The 19241-nt window shown below is 58.3% G+C and overlaps 1 protein-coding gene across 1 annotated transcript in view; it reads left to right on the plus strand.

Moving 5' to 3' along the window:
* The window catches only part of LOC122365080 (protein patched-like), a 32526-nt gene extending 13879 nt beyond the window's left edge, over nucleotides 1-18647 (plus strand). Inside the window, exons 7-16 of the mRNA XM_043335989.1 lie at nucleotides 341-555; nucleotides 874-1021; nucleotides 2618-2761; nucleotides 7275-7433; nucleotides 8998-9093; nucleotides 11742-11867; nucleotides 12596-13319; nucleotides 13597-14330; nucleotides 15323-15465; nucleotides 17676-18647. Of these exons, the coding sequence (XP_043191924.1) occupies nucleotides 341-555; nucleotides 874-1021; nucleotides 2618-2761; nucleotides 7275-7433; nucleotides 8998-9093; nucleotides 11742-11867; nucleotides 12596-13319; nucleotides 13597-14330; nucleotides 15323-15465; nucleotides 17676-18237 (3051 nt within the window). The 3' untranslated portion in view covers nucleotides 18238-18647. The remainder of the gene's footprint in view (nucleotides 1-340; nucleotides 556-873; nucleotides 1022-2617; nucleotides 2762-7274; nucleotides 7434-8997; nucleotides 9094-11741; nucleotides 11868-12595; nucleotides 13320-13596; nucleotides 14331-15322; nucleotides 15466-17675) is intronic.
* Nucleotides 18648-19241: the final 594 nt, after the last annotated feature.

Raw genomic sequence — 19241 nt, forward strand, 5'->3', positions numbered from 1 at the left:
TGGTAGTGTTTTCAGGCCGTCAACTCCGTAACCCGAGCCCGCTTGTGTTAGTTTTCTTGTTGGTGTGTCATCGAGCTTGTCTACGAAATGGGCGTTCCAGATGCTCGACATTGCTGGCGTATGACGTGTACCATCTGGTTTCTGGTTATATTCTATCTTGAAAATCCAAGAAGATTTATTCAATACGCGCGAAGTCATCTTTATATACGGAAACTAACGGGATATTGACGTTCCTAGCCAAATGTTGGATGCTGACGACGCAAAGAACAAATGCGTTGTCCTGCATTCCACCCTGACGTAATAGGATCAAATTCTGACGATTTTGATCTCCCTTCTGCAGGCGGGGATCACGAGTGGCTACCAGCGCCGGCCATGTCTCAATCCGAGCGACCCCGAATGTCCGGAGACGGCCTCGAACCGGGCTTCGGGCGTGCCCCCGGACGTGGGCGCGGAGCTGACGGGAGGATGTTACGGGTTCGCCACCCGGCACATGCACTGGCCAGAGCAGCTGATCGTCGGAGGGACGGAGAAGAACAGAACTGGACACATCACCAGGTGATGGGAGAGGAAGGAGAGGGGAGAGAGAGCGAGAGTTGGAGAGGGGGGTGGGGCTCATGGCTGGAAGTGGACACGTCTAGGTGAGGGAGATGACCTGCGAGTCGCCAATGACCTGCGAGTTAGGGTGCCGTAAAATCCCAGTTAGTATCACCTTGATGTCCGCCGTTGTCGCGAAGGGAGTCTGGATCAGGTGCGAGGTCATATAACCGGGACTGGAAATGGTCTTCTTGTGAGGTGATTAGGTGTGCCACCTTTCTGTCTGTCTAGCATTTCTTCATCAGATTCTAACCTTGTCTCCCCTTTCGTCTGTGTCAGGGCGGCGGCGTTCCAGACGGTCATCCAGCTGATGGGCGAAAAGAACCTGTACGAGTTCTGGGCCGGCAACTGGAAGACGCACAACATGGACTGGAACATGGCCATGGCCAAGTCGATCCTGGACGCCTGGCAAGTCAAGTTCTCAGAGGTGAGTACCGCTCCGTTCCTCTGACGCTGTGCTGTGGTCATGCTAGATGTGAATGGGTGCTTATCGGCGGCGAGGCTCTACGCTGGCATGAATTGACTCATCCCCATGTGCATGAAATTGATGGAGGCATGTTAGAAAACATCGATTATTTAATTGAGCGTAGCGTTTTATGGCGACTTTAACGTCCGCCTCGAGTATGTCCTGCAAATGGAACTGGTCGGACACGGTGCAGCCGATGGTCCATTCCGAGTCCTGCGGCGGCCCATATCCAGCGTCCGCCGGCGCCGGCGGCCAGGAAAACACGCCCCTATGTCAGCCTGCCGGACCAGTGATAACGCCGGCCGCGCGTCTGGGTACCGGCCGTGGCCGCGGCCGCCCCGGCGCGGCGGACGGTGGAATTAATTGGGCCCACCCGCGGCGGCCGGCTGCCGGCGCTCTGCTGCTGAGCGCTTCATGTCGTCCGGGCCGTGAGGCGTCTCGGGCGGTGCGGGCTTTCCGGGAACATGGGTGGAGGGTGCACGGCGGACGCTGCTCAGACGAACAGCTGCTGCCCCGCGGTACTGCTGGAGGGTGGCACCTTATCCACACAGGCAGGGGTGCGCTCTGGTCGGACTAAGGGTGTCGATTTTGTTCAGTTGGGTTCGGCGTAGAAATAGGTAGTCCAGTCTCCTAGGTCCCTCCATGAGTCTCCCCAGTTCCCTGAAGCGCTGTGGCCGGCGGTGGCGTATTCTGATGTCCGCCCTCCCCGCCGCCGGGCCCGGGTAGCGTGAGCGACCGCCTGCAGCCGCCGCCTCCGCTGCAGAACGCCGTGGGTGGCCCCCGCCGGCCGCTGTGCCAACCTGAAATACGGCCCACCCTAATTACAAATCATGTTTGTGGCCGCTTAATTAAAACCCCCGTGTGTGGCTGCGCGGCGGAGGTCCAGAGACTCTGGATTTGCTGATCGACTCGTCTCGACTCTGCTCGACAGAGCTGTCTCGTCTCGTCTTGCCTCTGTGGGAGAGGGATCCAGCTCTCCCGGTCGGGTGCCGTTCAGACATCTGTTCGAACCTCTGTCGGGGATGGTGGTCTGACATGACAGCTCCCTTCCCTCCTCCCTCCTGCCGGTGGGGCGGACAGATCAGCGCCCCCTTCCCACTGGGGGGTGGGTAAAGTTGCAACCCGGAGACGAGCCACGACCACCAAAAAGGCAGACAGGATGGCTTTGGAAGGTCCCGGGCACGGAAAGTAGTCTGGAGGGAACACCGGCGCCACCGCCCGTTGATGGCCCGGCTGCACGGCCGGTCCCTCGGAGATGGTCTCTGGACACGGCATTGAGCCGCGCCGCGGACCGTCCGGCCACCGCAGACCTGGTTACCGCGCTCTGCGGTCGGAATGGCACACAGTTTCATTAGATTTAGTTACCCGTCTGGTTACTGCTTACTCCCACACTTATTTCAAACGTCTTCTAATCAGGTTTCCTGTGTTCTCATGCCATTCTGTGTAAGGGAGTTTAACGTTAAAATGACTTGTTTCCACGCATTCCATGGCGTCGTACATATGTTACTCCTCCGTACCTAACTCCCCGTAACCAACTCCCCCTAACTCGGTCCGCAGGAGGTGAAGCGCCAGACGGAGCGTCAGGAGCAGCAGAAGACGCCCTACCGCATCCACTCGTACTCGATGGAGTCGCTGGACAAGATCCTGCAGCAGTTCGCCACCCCGGACATGACGCGACTCACCATCGGATACGGACTCATGGTGAGTTCTGAGTGAGCGGGAGCGGGGAGCCACGTGAGCGTGAGCGTCGTTATGAGCCCTGTGAGCGCCTTTACGAGCCTTTTAGTGCCAGGGTGAGCTCTGTGATCGCCATGATAACCTCTGCGAGTCCTAGAGTAAGTTTAACTATAGTAGTAGCGCTATGGTGAGTTATGTGAGCGCCAGAGTGAGTTCTGTGAGCGCCATGCTGAGCTCTGTGAGCGCACCTGTCTGTTGTACCGCCGTGACGTATCCTGTACAGGGGCGTAGGCAGGGGGGGGGGGCCACTGGGCCATGGCCCCCCCCTTGGGCGCCGAAGGCGCCCTTTGCGATTGGAGGGCGCCGAAGGCGCCCTCCAATCGCAAATGCAATTGTGATATAATCGAATCGAAAAACAATCGCGACTGGAGGGCGCCCTCCAATCGCGAATGTGTTAACAGGGAAAATACGGATGGAGGGCGCCCTCGGAGGACGCCCATTCCAAATACGCCCTCCAAATACGGTTGGAGGGCTCCCTCGGGCGCCCTCCAACCACATTTGTAGGCTGTAGCTCTCTAAGCGTAACGGTGGTCGCCTATGTAAGCCGCTGTCCCGTAAATAAGCGCCCTCTCACCCGAAGGCGCCCTCCTGTAGGTCGCCACCCTGCTACATATTGCCGCCCTTCTGCTGATCGGCGTCCTCATAATTATTGGCGCTCTCCTACCTATTGCCCCCTCATGTGAAATTTTCAAGGCCGCCTTTCTCCTTTTTGGCACCCTATTGTTCAGTGCCGCCCTCCTACCTATTGGTTCCCTAGTCCTTCCTGTTGAATGTTAATCGGGGCCCTTCTCTTATTGGCGCCCTCGTGTTGATCGCCGCCCTCCTAACCACTGGCACCCTCCTGTTGATCACCGCCCTCCTATCCACTGGTACCTGCCTGTTGACCAGCGCCCTCCGCACAGACGCCCTCCTGTTCGTGTCATCCTCTTGAGCAAAGGCGCCCTCCTCACCATTGCCACCCCCATATTAATCGTCACCCTTCCGCTCATTAACGACTTCCAGTTGATGACCGCCCTCCCACCTATTGGCGACCTCTTGTTGATCGCCACCCTCCTATTGGTGCTCTCCTGTTCCTCGCCACCCTCTTACCTGGTGGCGCCCTCCTGTTGATTGTTGTGATCGGGGCCCTCCTACCTATTGGTGCCCTCCTGTTGATCGCTGCCCTTCTATCCATTGGCGCCCTCCTGCTGCTCGCCAACTTCCTACCTATCGGTGCCCTACTATCGAAACTCGGGATGTTGATCGGGGCTCTCCTACCTATTAGCGCCCTCCTGTGGATCGCAGCCCTTCTACCTATTGGCAACATCCGTTGATCGCTGCCCTCTTATCATTTATTTACTCCTTTGGCATGTTTTTCAACTTAGTCGTTCTATTGCACATAGTTGATGTCTTGCCTGTGAAAACTGCCACAAATGAACGTGCATTCAGCACAATGAATGAAGTACCTATACCTACCAAAACTATCTACGCTCTACGATGCATAAAACACGTCTTTGGTCTTAACGGATTGATCCTACTTTACGTGCATCATGGCATCTATATGGATTACGATTAAGTATTGTCAACAGGTTCGGCCGCAACAGCAGGCATCTGAAGTTTCGGTGATTGAAACTGGTTATGTGGGTACACTGTATGCATCTGTGAGAAGGCTATGAAGGCTGGTCTGAGGTAATTTGGATGATGTTTACGCATCTCGCGCTCCGGTATCAATCCGATACGGTGATCTGGTGCGTAGATATGCCACCGCCAATAAACTTTTATACATCGACACCCATGAGCCAAGCTTTCTATACAGTTTGTGTGGCAGCGGCCCGACCAAACCTTAGGTATTTTTTACACCTTCAAATTTGGTAAAAGAGCGAGAGGAGCTTTGAACGGTGATCGTATAAAAGGCGTGCCTAAAAAGCGGAGGAAAAGGTTGTTTTCAAAAATTTCGCGCGCCTTCGGCGCAGCATTTCAAGAACACTTGACCTTTTGTGACCTGGAGTATAAAGAATACACACGATGCAAAATCAATGCAGCACGACCTATACGAGGTTACGCAAAAAAAAAACTGGTGGCATGATAAAAAAAACGCCTCCCCCCCCCCACCCCGCTGAGCGATTTTTTATCTCGCGACCGTATGGCGCCCTCCTTGGGTGAGGTGGCGCCCTCCAAACCCTTGGCCCCCCCCTTCGCGATTTTCTAAATACGCCGCTGATCCTGTATGACCGTGACGTATCCGTGAGACCAGCGCCGCCCGCCGTGCCGGCCCGAGACCCCGACCTGCTTCCAATGCATGCCTTTTGGGCGATTTTTCTCACCGCCGTCACTGTTATTAACCCATTACACGACTCACATGAAGCATTGCCCATGCAGATAATAGCTGGGACTAATGTCGGGCGCACTTGATTTACAGCGGGTCAGCGTGCAATTAGCTGCGACCAGTTTTCAATTAAGCGGGCTCTGCCGATTGTGCGGTCGTCACTGGGTGAGCGTGCACGCGCGGCGGCCGCCCTGGAGCGGGGTGGTTGGGCCGTACCGCCCGGTCGACCCTATTCATCACCGATCACCGTCCAAAGCAAACACGGTCGGCTACTCACTGTACGGGCCGTAACACTGACCACAACGCATCGCCAGCGGAGTGTCCGCACCGCCAGCGTCTCTGGCCCGCCTCTGTTACTTGCAGCGTGTGCGTACCGGTTGTGTCTGGTTTTGACGTCATGTTTGGCCGTCAGCCAATGTAAACACGAGTGTGTGGAGATTCCAGGGTAGTGTTGCAATGAAACAGCAGGGCGACTGTGCCAGTTCTGAGGATTCTTTTATCCATTCACCTATATTTGTATATTCTCGCAAAAGCGGGTGCATCGTAAGCAGATGACAGCTAAAATCACGTCCTATCCCTATTTGGCTTTTTCACTCATTACCTTTTGTCACTTTTGAGTGCTTATCCCATAAGCGGAGCCAATCCCCTACGTATAAATCACCAAGTGGGCGTTTGACACGAACCACCCGGTCTCCAAGTGTGATCGCTCCGTTCGCTGTTCTTCTCTCCGTGGCTGTCCTCTCTGACAGTGGCCCTCAGTTTACATTCCATTCCACACCCCGGCTCGGTGGCTCGATGTCCTGACACGATACAGATCAAACAGATCATGGCCGTAAGTACGTGTCACCGGGGAATGCGTATGGCTGGAGGCCCGGATAGCACATAACCGTGATATCGATGTCCGTTACCATATGTGAGGGCCGGTTTGCTACACCTGAGCAGTTTGCTGCAACAAACTGTTCCAGTTCAGCGGCTTAGCCTCGCCCGTATATGATCAGAGCTCGTTCGAAACCGGCTTAGTCGGTTCGATCTCCGCCACCAAGCTGTTAGGTAATGTGGGGTCTATTTTTATCTAGCACCGTGTCGGTGTCACGATTGCATGTTGTTAGTGACATTCGATACTAAACGTGACGTTATGTGAACATTACCCCGGCGGATCCTATCGATATTCACTAATGGTATGGTTTTACAGGCCGTATCGCTCCAGACCCATCGATCCCATCGATACAAATGTCCTGACCGCGGCGAGTCCAACATGGGGTATCAATCGCACCGACAATGGATGTGAATGGTGTGCTAATCGACTTCGATGTGTCGATCGTATCGATAGAAACGTATCGATTGAACACGGTAACGGCGGCTGAGCCACTAAACATGTCCACGGAGCGGCTTTGTATCGATAACGGGCGTCGGTTCGCTGACACCGGGGCCAGTCGAACTGTTCCTCAATCGGTGCCATGTTCCCAGTATCGCTTTCCGCTCGTCGCTATCCATCGCTGGTGAACAGTTTTATTCAGACGTCCTCTATAACCTCGACTCGATTGGCTGGATGTAGTTACGCACCGATTGATAAGCAGAGGTCATAAATGCGACATGCCCATTGATTCGTCAAATGAATTACCGAATATTTATGACTGACAGGGTAATGCTGACGTCATGTTTTACGATATTCGAGCGTCCTGCTTTGTAGAGGCCCTGTGTGACGGGAAACGGGAAATTATCATGTGTTTCATTCGGAGGAGTACCTCGTAACTGCTACTCTGACCGTGTGACCTGACTAGTGGTGTCAATCGGAACTTGAATTTTCGGAATTCCGATTTTGTCCAATGTCCAATTCGGAATTCGGTTGGACAATGACAGCAGGCTTTGGACAACTTTGGACAATCGCTTGCTACACCTCAACATTTTTATAAAGTAATCGTGTTTAACATTGATTGGCTACTAGAAAACTCAGCTTTCGATATGATTAACACTTTTGAGCTGGTAAAAAGCAAATTAAATAACAGTGTTGAGTGTAAACTATTGCGTAGGTGTCGGATATCTTTGGACAAATGGCTGGTTTGGACATTTTTGGACGGACAGTCGACGTAAGTATTGGATATTGGACGGACATTGGACACACGTTTTCTGAAATTGACACCACTAGACCTGACCCCGTGTCTCTCCCCACAGCTGGTGTACGGGTTTTTCTCGTTGGTGCGCTGGTCGGACCCGGTCCGGTCCCAGGGCGGCCTCGGTGTCGCCGGCGTGCTGCTCGTCACCCTGTCAGTGACGGCCGGACTCGGCCTCTGCGGCCTGGCCGGCATCCCGTCCAACGCATCAACCACGCAGGTCAGTGCGGCGGGGATTCACTGCAGCGCATCAACCACGCAGGTCAGCGCGGCGGGGATTCACTGCAGCGGCCACACTGGGCAGAAGCATGGCGGGGATTCACTACAGTGCTGGCATCATATAGGCCATTATGCCAGGATCTCAGAGTATGGTTTTTGTCTTATCTGCTCTGTCCACACGTACCCCTTGCCCTCCTTTGATCCTCCAGCCCACCTCCGCTGTCCAGCCAGCGTCCTCGGGAGCGCGGCCTCGACCAGCCGGCCAGCACCATCTCCGGAGACCGCCGGCCGCTGGGCGCCTCGTAAAGCCACCAAATCATCATCATATTGCGATTTGGCGCCGCTGCACCACCGCCGCCCCTGACGCAAGCGGCGCCCGGCGGCCGGCGTCGCGCGGCGGCGCGCCATTGATGTCCCGGAATGGAGCCATTGCGCGCCATTCTGCGCCGTTGCGGCTGACACTATTTCCCCGAGATACGGCGGAAAGTGGGAACGGCGGCCGATTATCCAATTAAGTCATTGATACCACCCCAGGTGGAGTCTGCGGGACGAGCGCGATGGAGCGGGCTGAGGGCCGGCTGTAATGACTTCATTTGCCGGTTAGTGCCGGCTCTGGGCTGCGTAATGCTGGGAGCGGCGTGATCTCCCGGTGCTGAGGGTCGGCCACTGCGGCCGGGCCTGTTCTCACACCGCGGTCCACCCCACTGCAGCGAGTAGCGTGATTAGGGGAGAGGGAGGTATCCAGATTTAATAACTTCATTCGGCCGTCCGCGGTGAGGATATGGCTGGCGTTATGGCAGGGAGCGCTCTCCCGGGGAGGAACCCGCTTCCGGCGGGATCTGCCTGTGGAAGGGTGGCAGAGGTAGGGAGCGGGTCGGAGGGAGAGGGAAGGGGTCGTCTCGCTGTGACCCGTGTCTCCCGCCAGCTGTGCCGCCGTGACGCGTCACGCTCCGTCACTAATGATGGCGGGAGGGGTGCCGATCGGGGAGAGGAGAGGGAGTGGAGAGGGTCGAGCCGGCTGAGGAGGTGCAGGGTGAAGGCCGGTTCCCCGTCCCCCGGCTCTACGGACTGTGATATTTGGGTCGAGAGAGGGCCTAAGGCTTACCGCTCTATTTATAAGCACGTTGATACTGAGGCTGACGATAATAATGCCTCCTGTGATGTAGAATGGGGAATATAATGTGTACTTTATTAGATAAATCGGAGCCCCAGATTGGACTATCCCCGTGAGGTGTCCGTGCCGGCGGATTGGTCACAGACAGTCGAGCTGCTCCCGACTGGAGACTCACGACCCGGTGCCGGTCAGTACGCGCCCCGCGGCGCCGCCGTACGGCGTGACCGGCCCTCACGAGCGGACCACGAACCGAGCAGGGGGCTCGTCAGAGGGCACGGCGCCGCGCACCTCATCTGATGGGGCTCACATACCGGAGCATATTTACCTCGCGAATAGCACGTCTTAATCCTCTGCAATCCTCCGTGTTTGTGTGTTGATTACCCTTGTGTCGCCTACCCCACCATTGTGAGCCACATATCCTCAGCTCACTGTGCCCCGGTCCGTGTTTCAGATCATTCCGTTTCTGGCGCTGGGACTGGGCGTGGATGACATGTTTCTGCTAGCGCTGACCTACTCGACCACGGACCTCAGCCACACGCCGCCACAGGTCAGTCGGCAGCGAAGCCAGGTGTGTATGACAATGCGGGGCAAAAGAGCGGCGATCAGAAGGACCGATCGTGGTATTGGGGTAATGTGATTTTTTCGTTTGCTTCCATCACGTATGTGTCTAGTGTACGTTTCCTTACATTTAGCAGAGAGGTAGATTACCTACGGTATAGGTTGCTGTGCGTATTATGCAGCCACGGGAGTGTTATTGGGAGAAATATGCCGTCAAATCCTCTTCTCGCTAGCGACATGCCAGACCAAACCTACCGATACATACCCACCGTTTACCTGTCCCCATAAGACCCAGTGCGTCGGCCGCGACACCCCGCGGCCAGAGATGCGCGTCAGTTTGTCGGCCCATGTTCGACAAACGAGCCTGTTTACGAGCCGTGACCGTGCGTGGCCCGAGATGCTATCGCCCTCTTTGTCATCGTGCTGTGCGCCGGGCGCTGCGTGCTCCCGTGTGAGCGAGTCGCCCCGGCATTGTTTGAGCCCACCGGGAGTCGCCGGGCGGGTGATGTGACCAGACCTCCCTCTGTTGGTGGATCCGCCGGCGGGATTTGCATTTAGTTTACATGCGTCTGAGTGGCTACCTGTGTGGTGCGTGGAGCGCGGCTGGTGGCTTTGTATCAGCTTTGGACAGCACAAGACGCGTTCCTGCAGGGGGTTATCTCAGGAGGAGTTTGAGGTGAATCGACAGCGCAATGTGTCGAATATGGTTACTTATCTCGTTATTTCGGAGGAACGTTTCCAGGAGATTTGACAAACCGAGGTTCTATTTTATCACCGTCCAAACTGCTGAATCGCTATGCCATCCAGCGATGTCCAGCGATGTTGTTTGGCACATGACCGTTACCACCAGTCCCTGACCCGTGTGTTTGACGGATAGGGGTAGACGAGAGTGCTACCACACCTCTCCTCCTGCCGAGATGGTATCAGGTGTGCGCCAGGAATGTCTCCGCCGGCCGATCTGCGCCATCTCTCGCCGCCCGCGCGGCGGGACACTGGCAGGGCCGGCCCGAGCACGCGCCGCTCGGTGGTCGTTCGGCGAGGGTCCGCCGCCGTGCCGATCAGATGGTGCTGCGTTCACGCCGGGCCAGTGTCGAAAACAGACTCGCCGGACGTTTTACGAGATTGATGGTCTCCTGTGAATGGCCCCAGTTGGACGGAGACGGTATGGTGGAAGGTTTGATGAGCGGGGGTTGGACCGTTGTCGTATATTTTCTATGGGTCAGTGTCGGGATGAGGGTGAATGGCGAGTCGGCTGTGATTTATCTGGGTGGATCGGTTCGCGGAGAGTGACGCTATCTCGGCCGGACGTGTCGCCGTGCCGGGTTGTTGTTACGAGTCCGGCGCTGTCGGCCGGCTGGGTGGGCCGCGCTGCAATCGCGGCGCCTTGTGGGTGGCTGGTCTGACGCGCCGGCCCCCCGGGCGGCGGCCGGCGCGGCGGACCGGGGCGCGGCCGCCGGGGAGCGCACCGCTCGGCCGCCTCTGACTCAGACGGAACCTGTGTGCATGTCATAGACGCCAGACCAGTCGTAAAGCCGGTTATTATCAGCGGATTTATTTCCTGCGTATTCTATCTGATGGCGCCGTAGCTCTCAGAAACACTGCGTGACCATGCTGGGGCTGATTGAATGTACAAGAATGTGCGCTGATTTTATTAAGGGTTATTATCAGTCGCGGTGTATCATTTCAATCTAGGGGTTTGGCCTGCGTTAATTGGCACATGTAGCCGTCATATTCGGACAGGCCCGCGCCTTCATTTGTTATTTTAACGAAGGAATTATGCAGCTGGCCGCGGCGCCCGGCGGCGCAGCAAATTCTCCGTGGGCCGGCGCGGCGCATTGTTCCTTTTGTGCGCGCCGCATGGCCGCGCTCCGTTCATTGGAATAAGCACCGGGCGGAGCCACGCAGGTCGGCCGGGCGGCGGTGAAGCCTCCCTCCCACCCGCGGAGCGACCGCCGCCGGCCGCCGCCCCGGGCCGGTACCGGCTTGATTAGCACATTCCAGGCCGACGGACGGACGGCGCGCGGCGCACAGTGGCGCACCGCCGCCAGTTCCGCGGCCAAACGTCACGGGAGGTGTCCGCGCTGGCCCGGGGTTCAGCTGCACCTCACGGGGCCGACAGGGGGTCACTGGGAGGGGGCCGGAGCGGGAGGTGTCTGCGTCTGTGGGGGGGGGGGAAGAGGTCACAATGAAGCCGTCTCTGTCTGTGACGTGGAGCGGCCACCCGCCGCGCGCCGCAGATGGACGATTGTGACGGCCGGTGCGGTGCCGAGCGGCTGTCCGAACCTGAGAGACGGACGGAAGGCCGCCGGGCCGCCGCCGAACAGCCCGTGATGGATCACCCGGGCCGCCCGGAACGGATGGCACCTGTTGTGTATGACACGGCTGCTGATGGATGGTCGGAGCGGACCACTCCGTCCGTCCGGGTATCAGACCGGTGATGGCTGCAGAATGGGACGGCGACTGACTGATGGGATATTTTACTGTCGCAGTGGTTATATTAGCCTATCTGACATTCATATCAGCCGCTGTATCGAATTGTCGAGTTGTCGAACTACAGCGGTTAGTCACGGATGTGAACCCTGTCTGCCTCTCTGCCAAACAGTCGCCGCTGACCCGTGTTATCCCTCCGTCCCACAGGACCACGTCGGCGAGGTGCTGAAGCGCGCCGGCGTCTCGGTGCTGCTGACGTCCCTCTGTAACGTCATGGCCTTCCTGTCGGCGGCCATCCTGCCGATCCCTGCGCTGCGCCACTTCTCACTGCAGGTGAGGTGCCGGCGCGACTCGGCCGCCGAGAATCACCCTACAGGGCTCACCGCCGTCCCACGTAGGGTCCGCGGCCGCGCGTCGAAAGGCTTCACCTGGAGCGGCGGCACACAAAGGCCGAACGCGAAGGTCGACCGTTCGCTTTCCAGTCGATCAGGGAACAGAAAAAAACGGCCCCGGTCCTTGGGCTGATTGTGTAATGGCCGAAAAAGCGAGGTGTCTGATAACAGATAGCGCAGGAGAGCTCGTGTTTCGATGTAATTAACATGTCATCGCCGGGCGTTTTGAAGAGTTCCAGACGGGTCGCATCACACGGCGCTGGACGCGGTGATTATTATCTCATCTCGGTCTGTCTGTCTGTCTGTGAACCTTACCGGCGCCCGCCTTTGTGGTACCAAAAACGGCCGTGTTCTGGTCCGCCCGGAGAGAGTTGTGGGCACTTGTGAATTCACGCGCTGCGTTACCGCAGATATATCACACCCGTGCGTCGGACCAGACATTAATGGGAATTTATCGCTGCTAGGAATGCTGTTGCTAAATTGAAACACCAACCTTCAATTACCTTACTCAACCAACAAAGGGTTAATGTCCGTAGAAATGGAAACAAATGTCTCGGTACACAATAGACCGGTTCTTTAGAGGAATTCCTTGGCTGAACCCGTAGTGAACCCCGAACGGGGTGTGTCCGTGAATCGTCTGTCGTTCACCAGGGGTTCTCTCTTTCGCAGGCCGGCATCCTGGTGCTGTTCAACGTGCTCTCGATCCTGTTCATATTCCCTGCGATGCTGAGCCTGGACCTGCGGCGCCGCCGGGCGCGGGCCTACGACATCGCCTGCTGCTGGTCGGAGCGACCGGCCGGGGACGCGGCGGCCGAGCCGAGCTCCGAGGGGGCGCCGCGCCGCGCGGAGCCGCCGGCCGCCCGGCCCGGACCGCCGCCGCCCTCCGTGTTCACCATCACCGCCCCGCCGCTGCCGGTGGACGCCGGGATTAAAACGGCACCGCCATCACTAACAGCGGCACCAGCACCAGCCCCGGCGTCTGCGCGGGCGGTGCAGTGCTCGGCGGCCGGCCGCTGGCTGGACCTGCCCTGGCTGGTGCGCCGCTACTACTCCGTGTGGCTGCTGCGCCGGCCGGTCCGGCTCCTGGTGCTGCTCGCCTCGCTGTCGGCCGCCGGGCTGGGCGTCTGGGGCGCTGCCCAGCTGCGGGACGGACTCGACCTCACCGACGTGGTGCCGCGCGGCTCAGACGAGTTCGCCTTCCTGGAGGCGCAGCGGCGCTACTTTGGCTTCTTCGAGATGGTGGCTGTGACGCAGGGCGACTTTGAGTACCCGACCAACCAGGAGCTGCTGCACCAGTACCACCAGGCGTTCACCCGCGTGCCGAGCGTCATTAAGAATGATGACGGCGGCCTGCCCGACTTCTGGCTGTCACTCTTCAGGGACTGGCTGATCGGTGAGTGATTCCTTCGTTTGTGGGCGACATGCCGTCAGTGTGTGGAACGATATACTGTGCATCATTAACAGCATTTACTATGGGCAATTATATTTTTGTTTTTTTCGTTCCATCTTATCACCAGCATAGTCTTTTGCCACTGCTAGTTTTATCATGCCTTGTTACTTCAAATAATTACCAGTATAGTGACGAATTGCTAATTTTCTCTCTAAGGCACAAACTCCACTCAATTATAGTATGATTGGGCGTCTAATAGCGATCCCCTCCCTCCTTGCAGACCTGCAGAGCGCCTTCGACCGCGACTGGCGCCTCGGTCTGATCGACAACGAGCGCTGGCACCAGAACGCCTCTGAGGAGGGCGTGCTCGCCTACAAACTGCTCGTCCAGACCGGTCGCGTCGACGACCCGATCAACAAGTCGCAGCTGCCGCGTAACCGCCTCGTCGAGAACGGCATCATCAACCCCAAGGCCTTCTACAACTACCTGACAGCGTGGGCCTCCAACGACGCGCTGGCCTACAGCGCCAGCGGCGCCCAGCTGCGGCCCGAGCCCAAACAGTGGCTGCACGTGCCCGGGGACGTGGAGCTGCTCATCCCTAAGTCGCAGGCGCTCGTGTACGCGCAGATCCCGTTCGCGCTGAGTGGTCTCTCGGACACGGAGGCGATTGTTGATATGATCGCCGCGGTGCGCCGCGTGTGTCGGCGGTTCGAGGAGCGCGGCCTGCCCAACTTCCCCGCCGGCGTGCCGTTCACCTTCTGGGAACAGTACGCGAGTCTGCGGTTCTTCCTCGGCCTGGCGCTGGTCTGTGTGTTTGCGGCCGTGACGCTGGTGCTGGCCGTGACTCTGATGAGTGTGTGGGCGGCCGCGGTGGCCGTGGCAGTCATAGGCCTGACGCTGCTCCAGCTGCTGGGAGTCATGGGACTGCTCGGACTGAGGCTGAGCGCCATCCCGGCCACCGTGCTCATCATGGCCGTCGGACTGGGAGTTCAGTTCACCGTACACGTACTGCTGGTGAGTAACACGCGAGGGGTTTGGGATCGCCAGGGTGGGTGCTTGGTGCAGCCGGCATGGGTGGGTGCTGGGCTCCGTATCGGTAGAACGATTTGGATTTTTCTTACCCATAAGAATTCGTTTCTGATAACTACAATCCTAGGGTGCTTGATCTTTCTCAAATGTTTGTTTTCTAACCGAGTGGCGCGAGGATTGCCAGTCGAGAAAGTATTCAGGGACAGCAAGCGAAGGGTCATCTGTTGAGCGTGGTTTCCATGGCGTGACCCGCCTCCGGGTGCAGTGAGCCCATTAGACGTAAACAGCATTCGGGGGACATTAGCGAGACCCCGCGCAGAGGCGATCTCGCAGTAAAAGGCCGCCGTAATGGGATTGATCCCATAAACATTGTTTATGGGACATTGCTGACGAGTTGACTAACTGACCTTGGAGAATATCCGAGTACGGAGCGCCACGCCAGTTCACTGCGTTTTCTCAGTTTTTGTTTACCGTCTGACAAACAAGCCGGGGTAATGCCAGTGGGAGATGTATCATTTTCGCCATTCCCGAGGAGGGAACGAGCGGCAGCTGGGCAGGGCCACCCGTCCCGGCTCGGATTTTATCTGTCGCGGTCCCGACACGGCGCGACAAAAACGCGCGGGCGCGCGGCGAGCGCCGGGGGTCGGTCCATGGATCATCCCCGGCCGCCACACACGGAGGTCGGGGCGGGCGGAGAGCCGGACGGATTTCGCAGCTCTCCGCTGGGTCGGCGCTGCCAGAGCTCGGGGGGATAGATTTAGATGGTAGCTCTGGTTTACTAACAGGGAATGCGGAATACCGTAAGGCTCGTTTAGTTATGTGTTCACTTCTAGGACGTGTTGACGATAAACGCTCACTCAAAAACGCTCACTCAAAATTCCTAGTGTAGGGACGTATCAACTGCCTTTCGTTTTCCACTGACGTGTGCGCCGAGTGCCGGTATATCTAACCAATATCTCTCCGCTGTCCGTCGGCAGGGTTTCCAGACGAGTCTCGGAGACCGTGCCATGCGCGTCCAGCGCAGCCTCGAGCAGATGTTCCAGCCCGTCTTCCACGGCGCCATCTCCACCTTCGTCGGCGTCCTCATGTTGGCCTTCTCAGACTTCGACTTCATCGTCAGGTGAGCTAATTTTTGACGTGATGCGACCTTTTCGACGTGACTTGTGATGTGCGTGACCTCATAGCGTGATAAACACCGTGCCATATTCTGACACGTTGACTGCCTAGGGTGGTTCTTTGGATCACGAGAAGACAGTATGGTTTACGAAGAGATTCATCAAGCAACCACACCACGCTTGAAGATGGGATTTTGTTCATCGCTGGACGCATTTCTCTCAATTTCAACACCCCAGTGTGTTAGGCTCGTACACCTTAGCTCTGTGGCGACGAGCGGGACCGTCTCAGGGTAGAGCCTCCCGCTCCCTCTTTCACCCATACCCGCTGACCCGGCCCGTCCTTTCTGATCGCCTCTGGGGCGGACCGGCCGACTGAATATCAGCCGGGCGACCCAGACCATGGGCACGCGGCGCGCTTCAAACGGGCCGGCCGTTTTTGCCGCAGAGGTGAAGCCGTCTTCTCAATTAAGTTGGCCATGAATCATTGCGGCCGATTATGGCGTGGAGGCGGCGGTTTTTACGGCATGCGTCTCGTTCGAGCGGCTGTCTGCGTTGGCGGAGGGCCGTGCGTTGGCGGGGAGGTATGCTGATGTGCAGAGGGAGGAGCTCGCTGTTCCGGCAGCGGAAACTCGCCTCAGCTAGTGTAGACTGATATTGCTCGAACGCTGGACTGGATACGAGCACTTGTCTAAGCCCCAGAACACGTGTCGAGGAGCGGCCGTCGGCAGCACCCAGTCAGTCCCGAGAAATACCCGCGCCTGTCCTCACGGCGACCACACACGGCCGGCCAGCGGACACCTGCTCTCCGGCCAGGCTGCGGCTACCGTTCCGAGGCGCGGCTATTGTTCGGAGAGATTACAGCCGATCGGACCGGCGGCGCTGTAGAAAAACGTCGCCGATCGGGGCCCGGGCCGCCGCTCCGCTCCCGGTATCACTCGCCGGATAATTGCCTTCCGTCGTCTCTCCGTGTTAACACGGGATCGGGGCTGAGGCTGCCGGTCCGTCTGCACGGGCACGTCATGACTCGGAGATGTCAGGGATTAGCGCGGAGCGGGATCTCGGGGACCACCCGGCGGCAGCGCGCTCTGCGGTCGGTTGACGGATGACGCCAGCACGGACACTGACACCAACAAACGAGATAAACCGCAACAAATTGGGAGGCCCGCGCCGGGTGGCCGTGACTCCGTGCCGGGAAAGGGGTCTCGGTGGTCGGGAGATCCGTTATACAGAGACGGCGCTACACGTGGGACCCGAGCTGGGCCGAGCGGTGTCCCCATCAGTCCCGGTTCTCCTGTCGGCAGTTCCGATCGGCTGATATCGGACTATTTACGGGGCGGCGTGCGTCGTGAGGCTGCTGCCCACGTGAAGTTGGGCCGAGACCCGCGTCCGGAAATATTTCCCTTGCTGGACTTGTTCTGGAACTGGAGAGGTTGGAGTAGTTAGGAATGGTCAAGGACCTCCGGGATCAAATAAAAGTAGTTATACTGAAGATGGAACTTGCACATTGGCTAACTTTGAGAGCACTGTTTGACGTCTTCATGCCTTCTGTCAGAAGCGACTTCAGGCTGTTGAGAGGGATCACGCTACTATTGGGTGGGAGTCTATTTGGTATTTCAGCAAGTGCGACTCGATGCGCCGTGATTCACTATTATCTTTAACTGGCTAAGGAGCAAGACCACCTCAGACCACCGTGTATCTGCGGCGAATCTCTGAGCTCGCAGAGCGGGCGGCAGGCCAGCGGCGGCTGGTCGACCCACGCACCGGCCTGTGTTCTGAGCGGCCGCCATTTACGCCATTTACCGGGCCCGGTATTTACGGCCCGGTACAGACACACATCCTGGGTTGGCGTCTGCCAGGGAGCGGCTCAGTGACGGCCGCCGGACGAGCGGCCACACCGCCGGCCGACCACCCACCGCGCCGGCCCGCCGGAGCACGCGTCAACGACGGAACGCGCCGGGGTTGGGGCAGACTCGGTAACGGAACGGCGAGCGGGACGGAGCAGGGGGCGCTGGCGTCGCGCCGCTGACTAGCTGGGAGAGTTCTCTCGTCCGGTGACTTGTAGACGTTCGAGTTGGAGCTATACATATAACTGCCTGCTGCTGCTAATCGACGCGCGTTTGGTGTCTCCAATGTGTCACCAAACGTTCTGCCTAGTTGGACCGCTCTGAGCTGAGCGTTCCTCCCTCGCTGACCGGCCGCCGTCTGTCCGTTCCAGGTACTTTTTCTGCGTGCTGGCCTCGCTGGTGCTGCTGGGCCTGGTGAACGGGCTGGCCGTGCTGCCCGTGCTGCTCTGCTGGCTCGGCCCGCCGGCCGAGGTACGGCCGCGGCTCGGCGGCGCCGTGCTGCCCGCCCCCAGTCCGGAGCCGTCCCCTCCGCGGGTCCGCGGCCCGCGAGTGTACCGTTCCGCCTCGCTGGGGAAGGCGGCGGGCGGCGGCGGGGGAGGCGGCTCCCGGCGGCTGCAGCCGGCCGAGAGTCGCCTCAGTCTCAGCACCATCTCCGAGGAGTCCTCCGGCTCGGCGGCGTCCGGCGGCCGGCGCGAGCGGCGCACACACGATATCGTGGTCGAGCCGCGTCTGGTGGTCGAGACGTGCTACCCGGACGGAGCACAGCCCGACGACGGCCGCTGTCTCACCACCAAAGTGACGGCCACCACACACGTCAAGGTGGAGGTGCACACACCCGAGTGTGGGACGGAGACGGGACGGAGGGGCGGCAGGAGAGCGCGAGCCACCGCCACGCCGCCGCCCTTCGTGGAACGGAGGAGCTCAACAAAGTAGCGCCGCGCCGCGCAGAGGAGGGGGGGGGGGGGAGGCCGGTGCCGCGGGCGGCCGCCGGCAGTCAGCCAGCTCAGTATTGACGGCGCAGTCTCGGCCGGAGACTCGCGCCGGCCCGGCGGCGTCCGCTGAATCAGTTGCCAGTTCAAAGTGCTCGACTCGGGAATCGTACCTCCGCTGTTGTTATTTATTTGTCTCGCCGGCGCGCGTGCTGGCGTTTTGTTGTGAGCGGCGCTCCGCTCTGTGCTGTCCGCCGCTCGGCGCTCGAACTGCCATCTGTGGGCAGTTCTGGGCGTTACCGACTGATATTTTGTTGAATCGCGCGTGTATACGTCTGCTGAGCGTGTGTATTGTGACCACGAGCTGCCTTATAAGTGCCTGTGACATTGTGTAAAATACATCGCAGTACTGTCGAGCTGTTCGTTGAATGTGGCGACCGTCTTGCGTACATTGTTGGCTGAATTGAGAAGGGTATCTTCTAGAGGCTAGAACACCAAGAAGGTAAATGCGGCTTTGGGAAAGATGAAACCAGTAAGGACTGCAATTAAAACAGGACAGTTATCTCGGAGGCGGTTGAATGGAAGTCGTGTGCGTTGGACTGCGACACCGGAACAAACCGAACATGACGCTGTTTGCTACTTCGAAGTGAATCCTCGAGAAACCAAATGGCTCGCTCTGCATCAGATTAAATGGTCCCATCTTCTTACTGCGTGCCAGGGCCGAAGGAGTAGAGCGCGAGTCTACGTTAGCTCTCCGATACCACAAACGGAAGAAAGTGGAGCATGAGTCAGCCCCCACCCACTACAGGCAGACTCGGGGCCTCATGCGAAAGCACGTATCAGGTTACAATTGCGCTCATAGCCAGGCGTGAAATAATAGGTCCCTTCCTGCATCCTGCTAATAATTTCCTGCCCGGGCCGGCGAGTAAGACGTAGCAATACGACGTAAATAATTGTGACGTGAGAAAATATGCCAAAGATGGCAATTAATGTGGGCTAAAACACACA

Source organism: Amphibalanus amphitrite, unplaced genomic scaffold, assembly GCF_019059575.1.
Source record: "Amphibalanus amphitrite isolate SeventyFive unplaced genomic scaffold, NRLGWU_Aamphi_draft 000714F_arrow, whole genome shotgun sequence".
Lineage (NCBI taxonomy): Eukaryota > Metazoa > Arthropoda > Thecostraca > Balanomorpha > Balanidae > Amphibalanus > Amphibalanus amphitrite.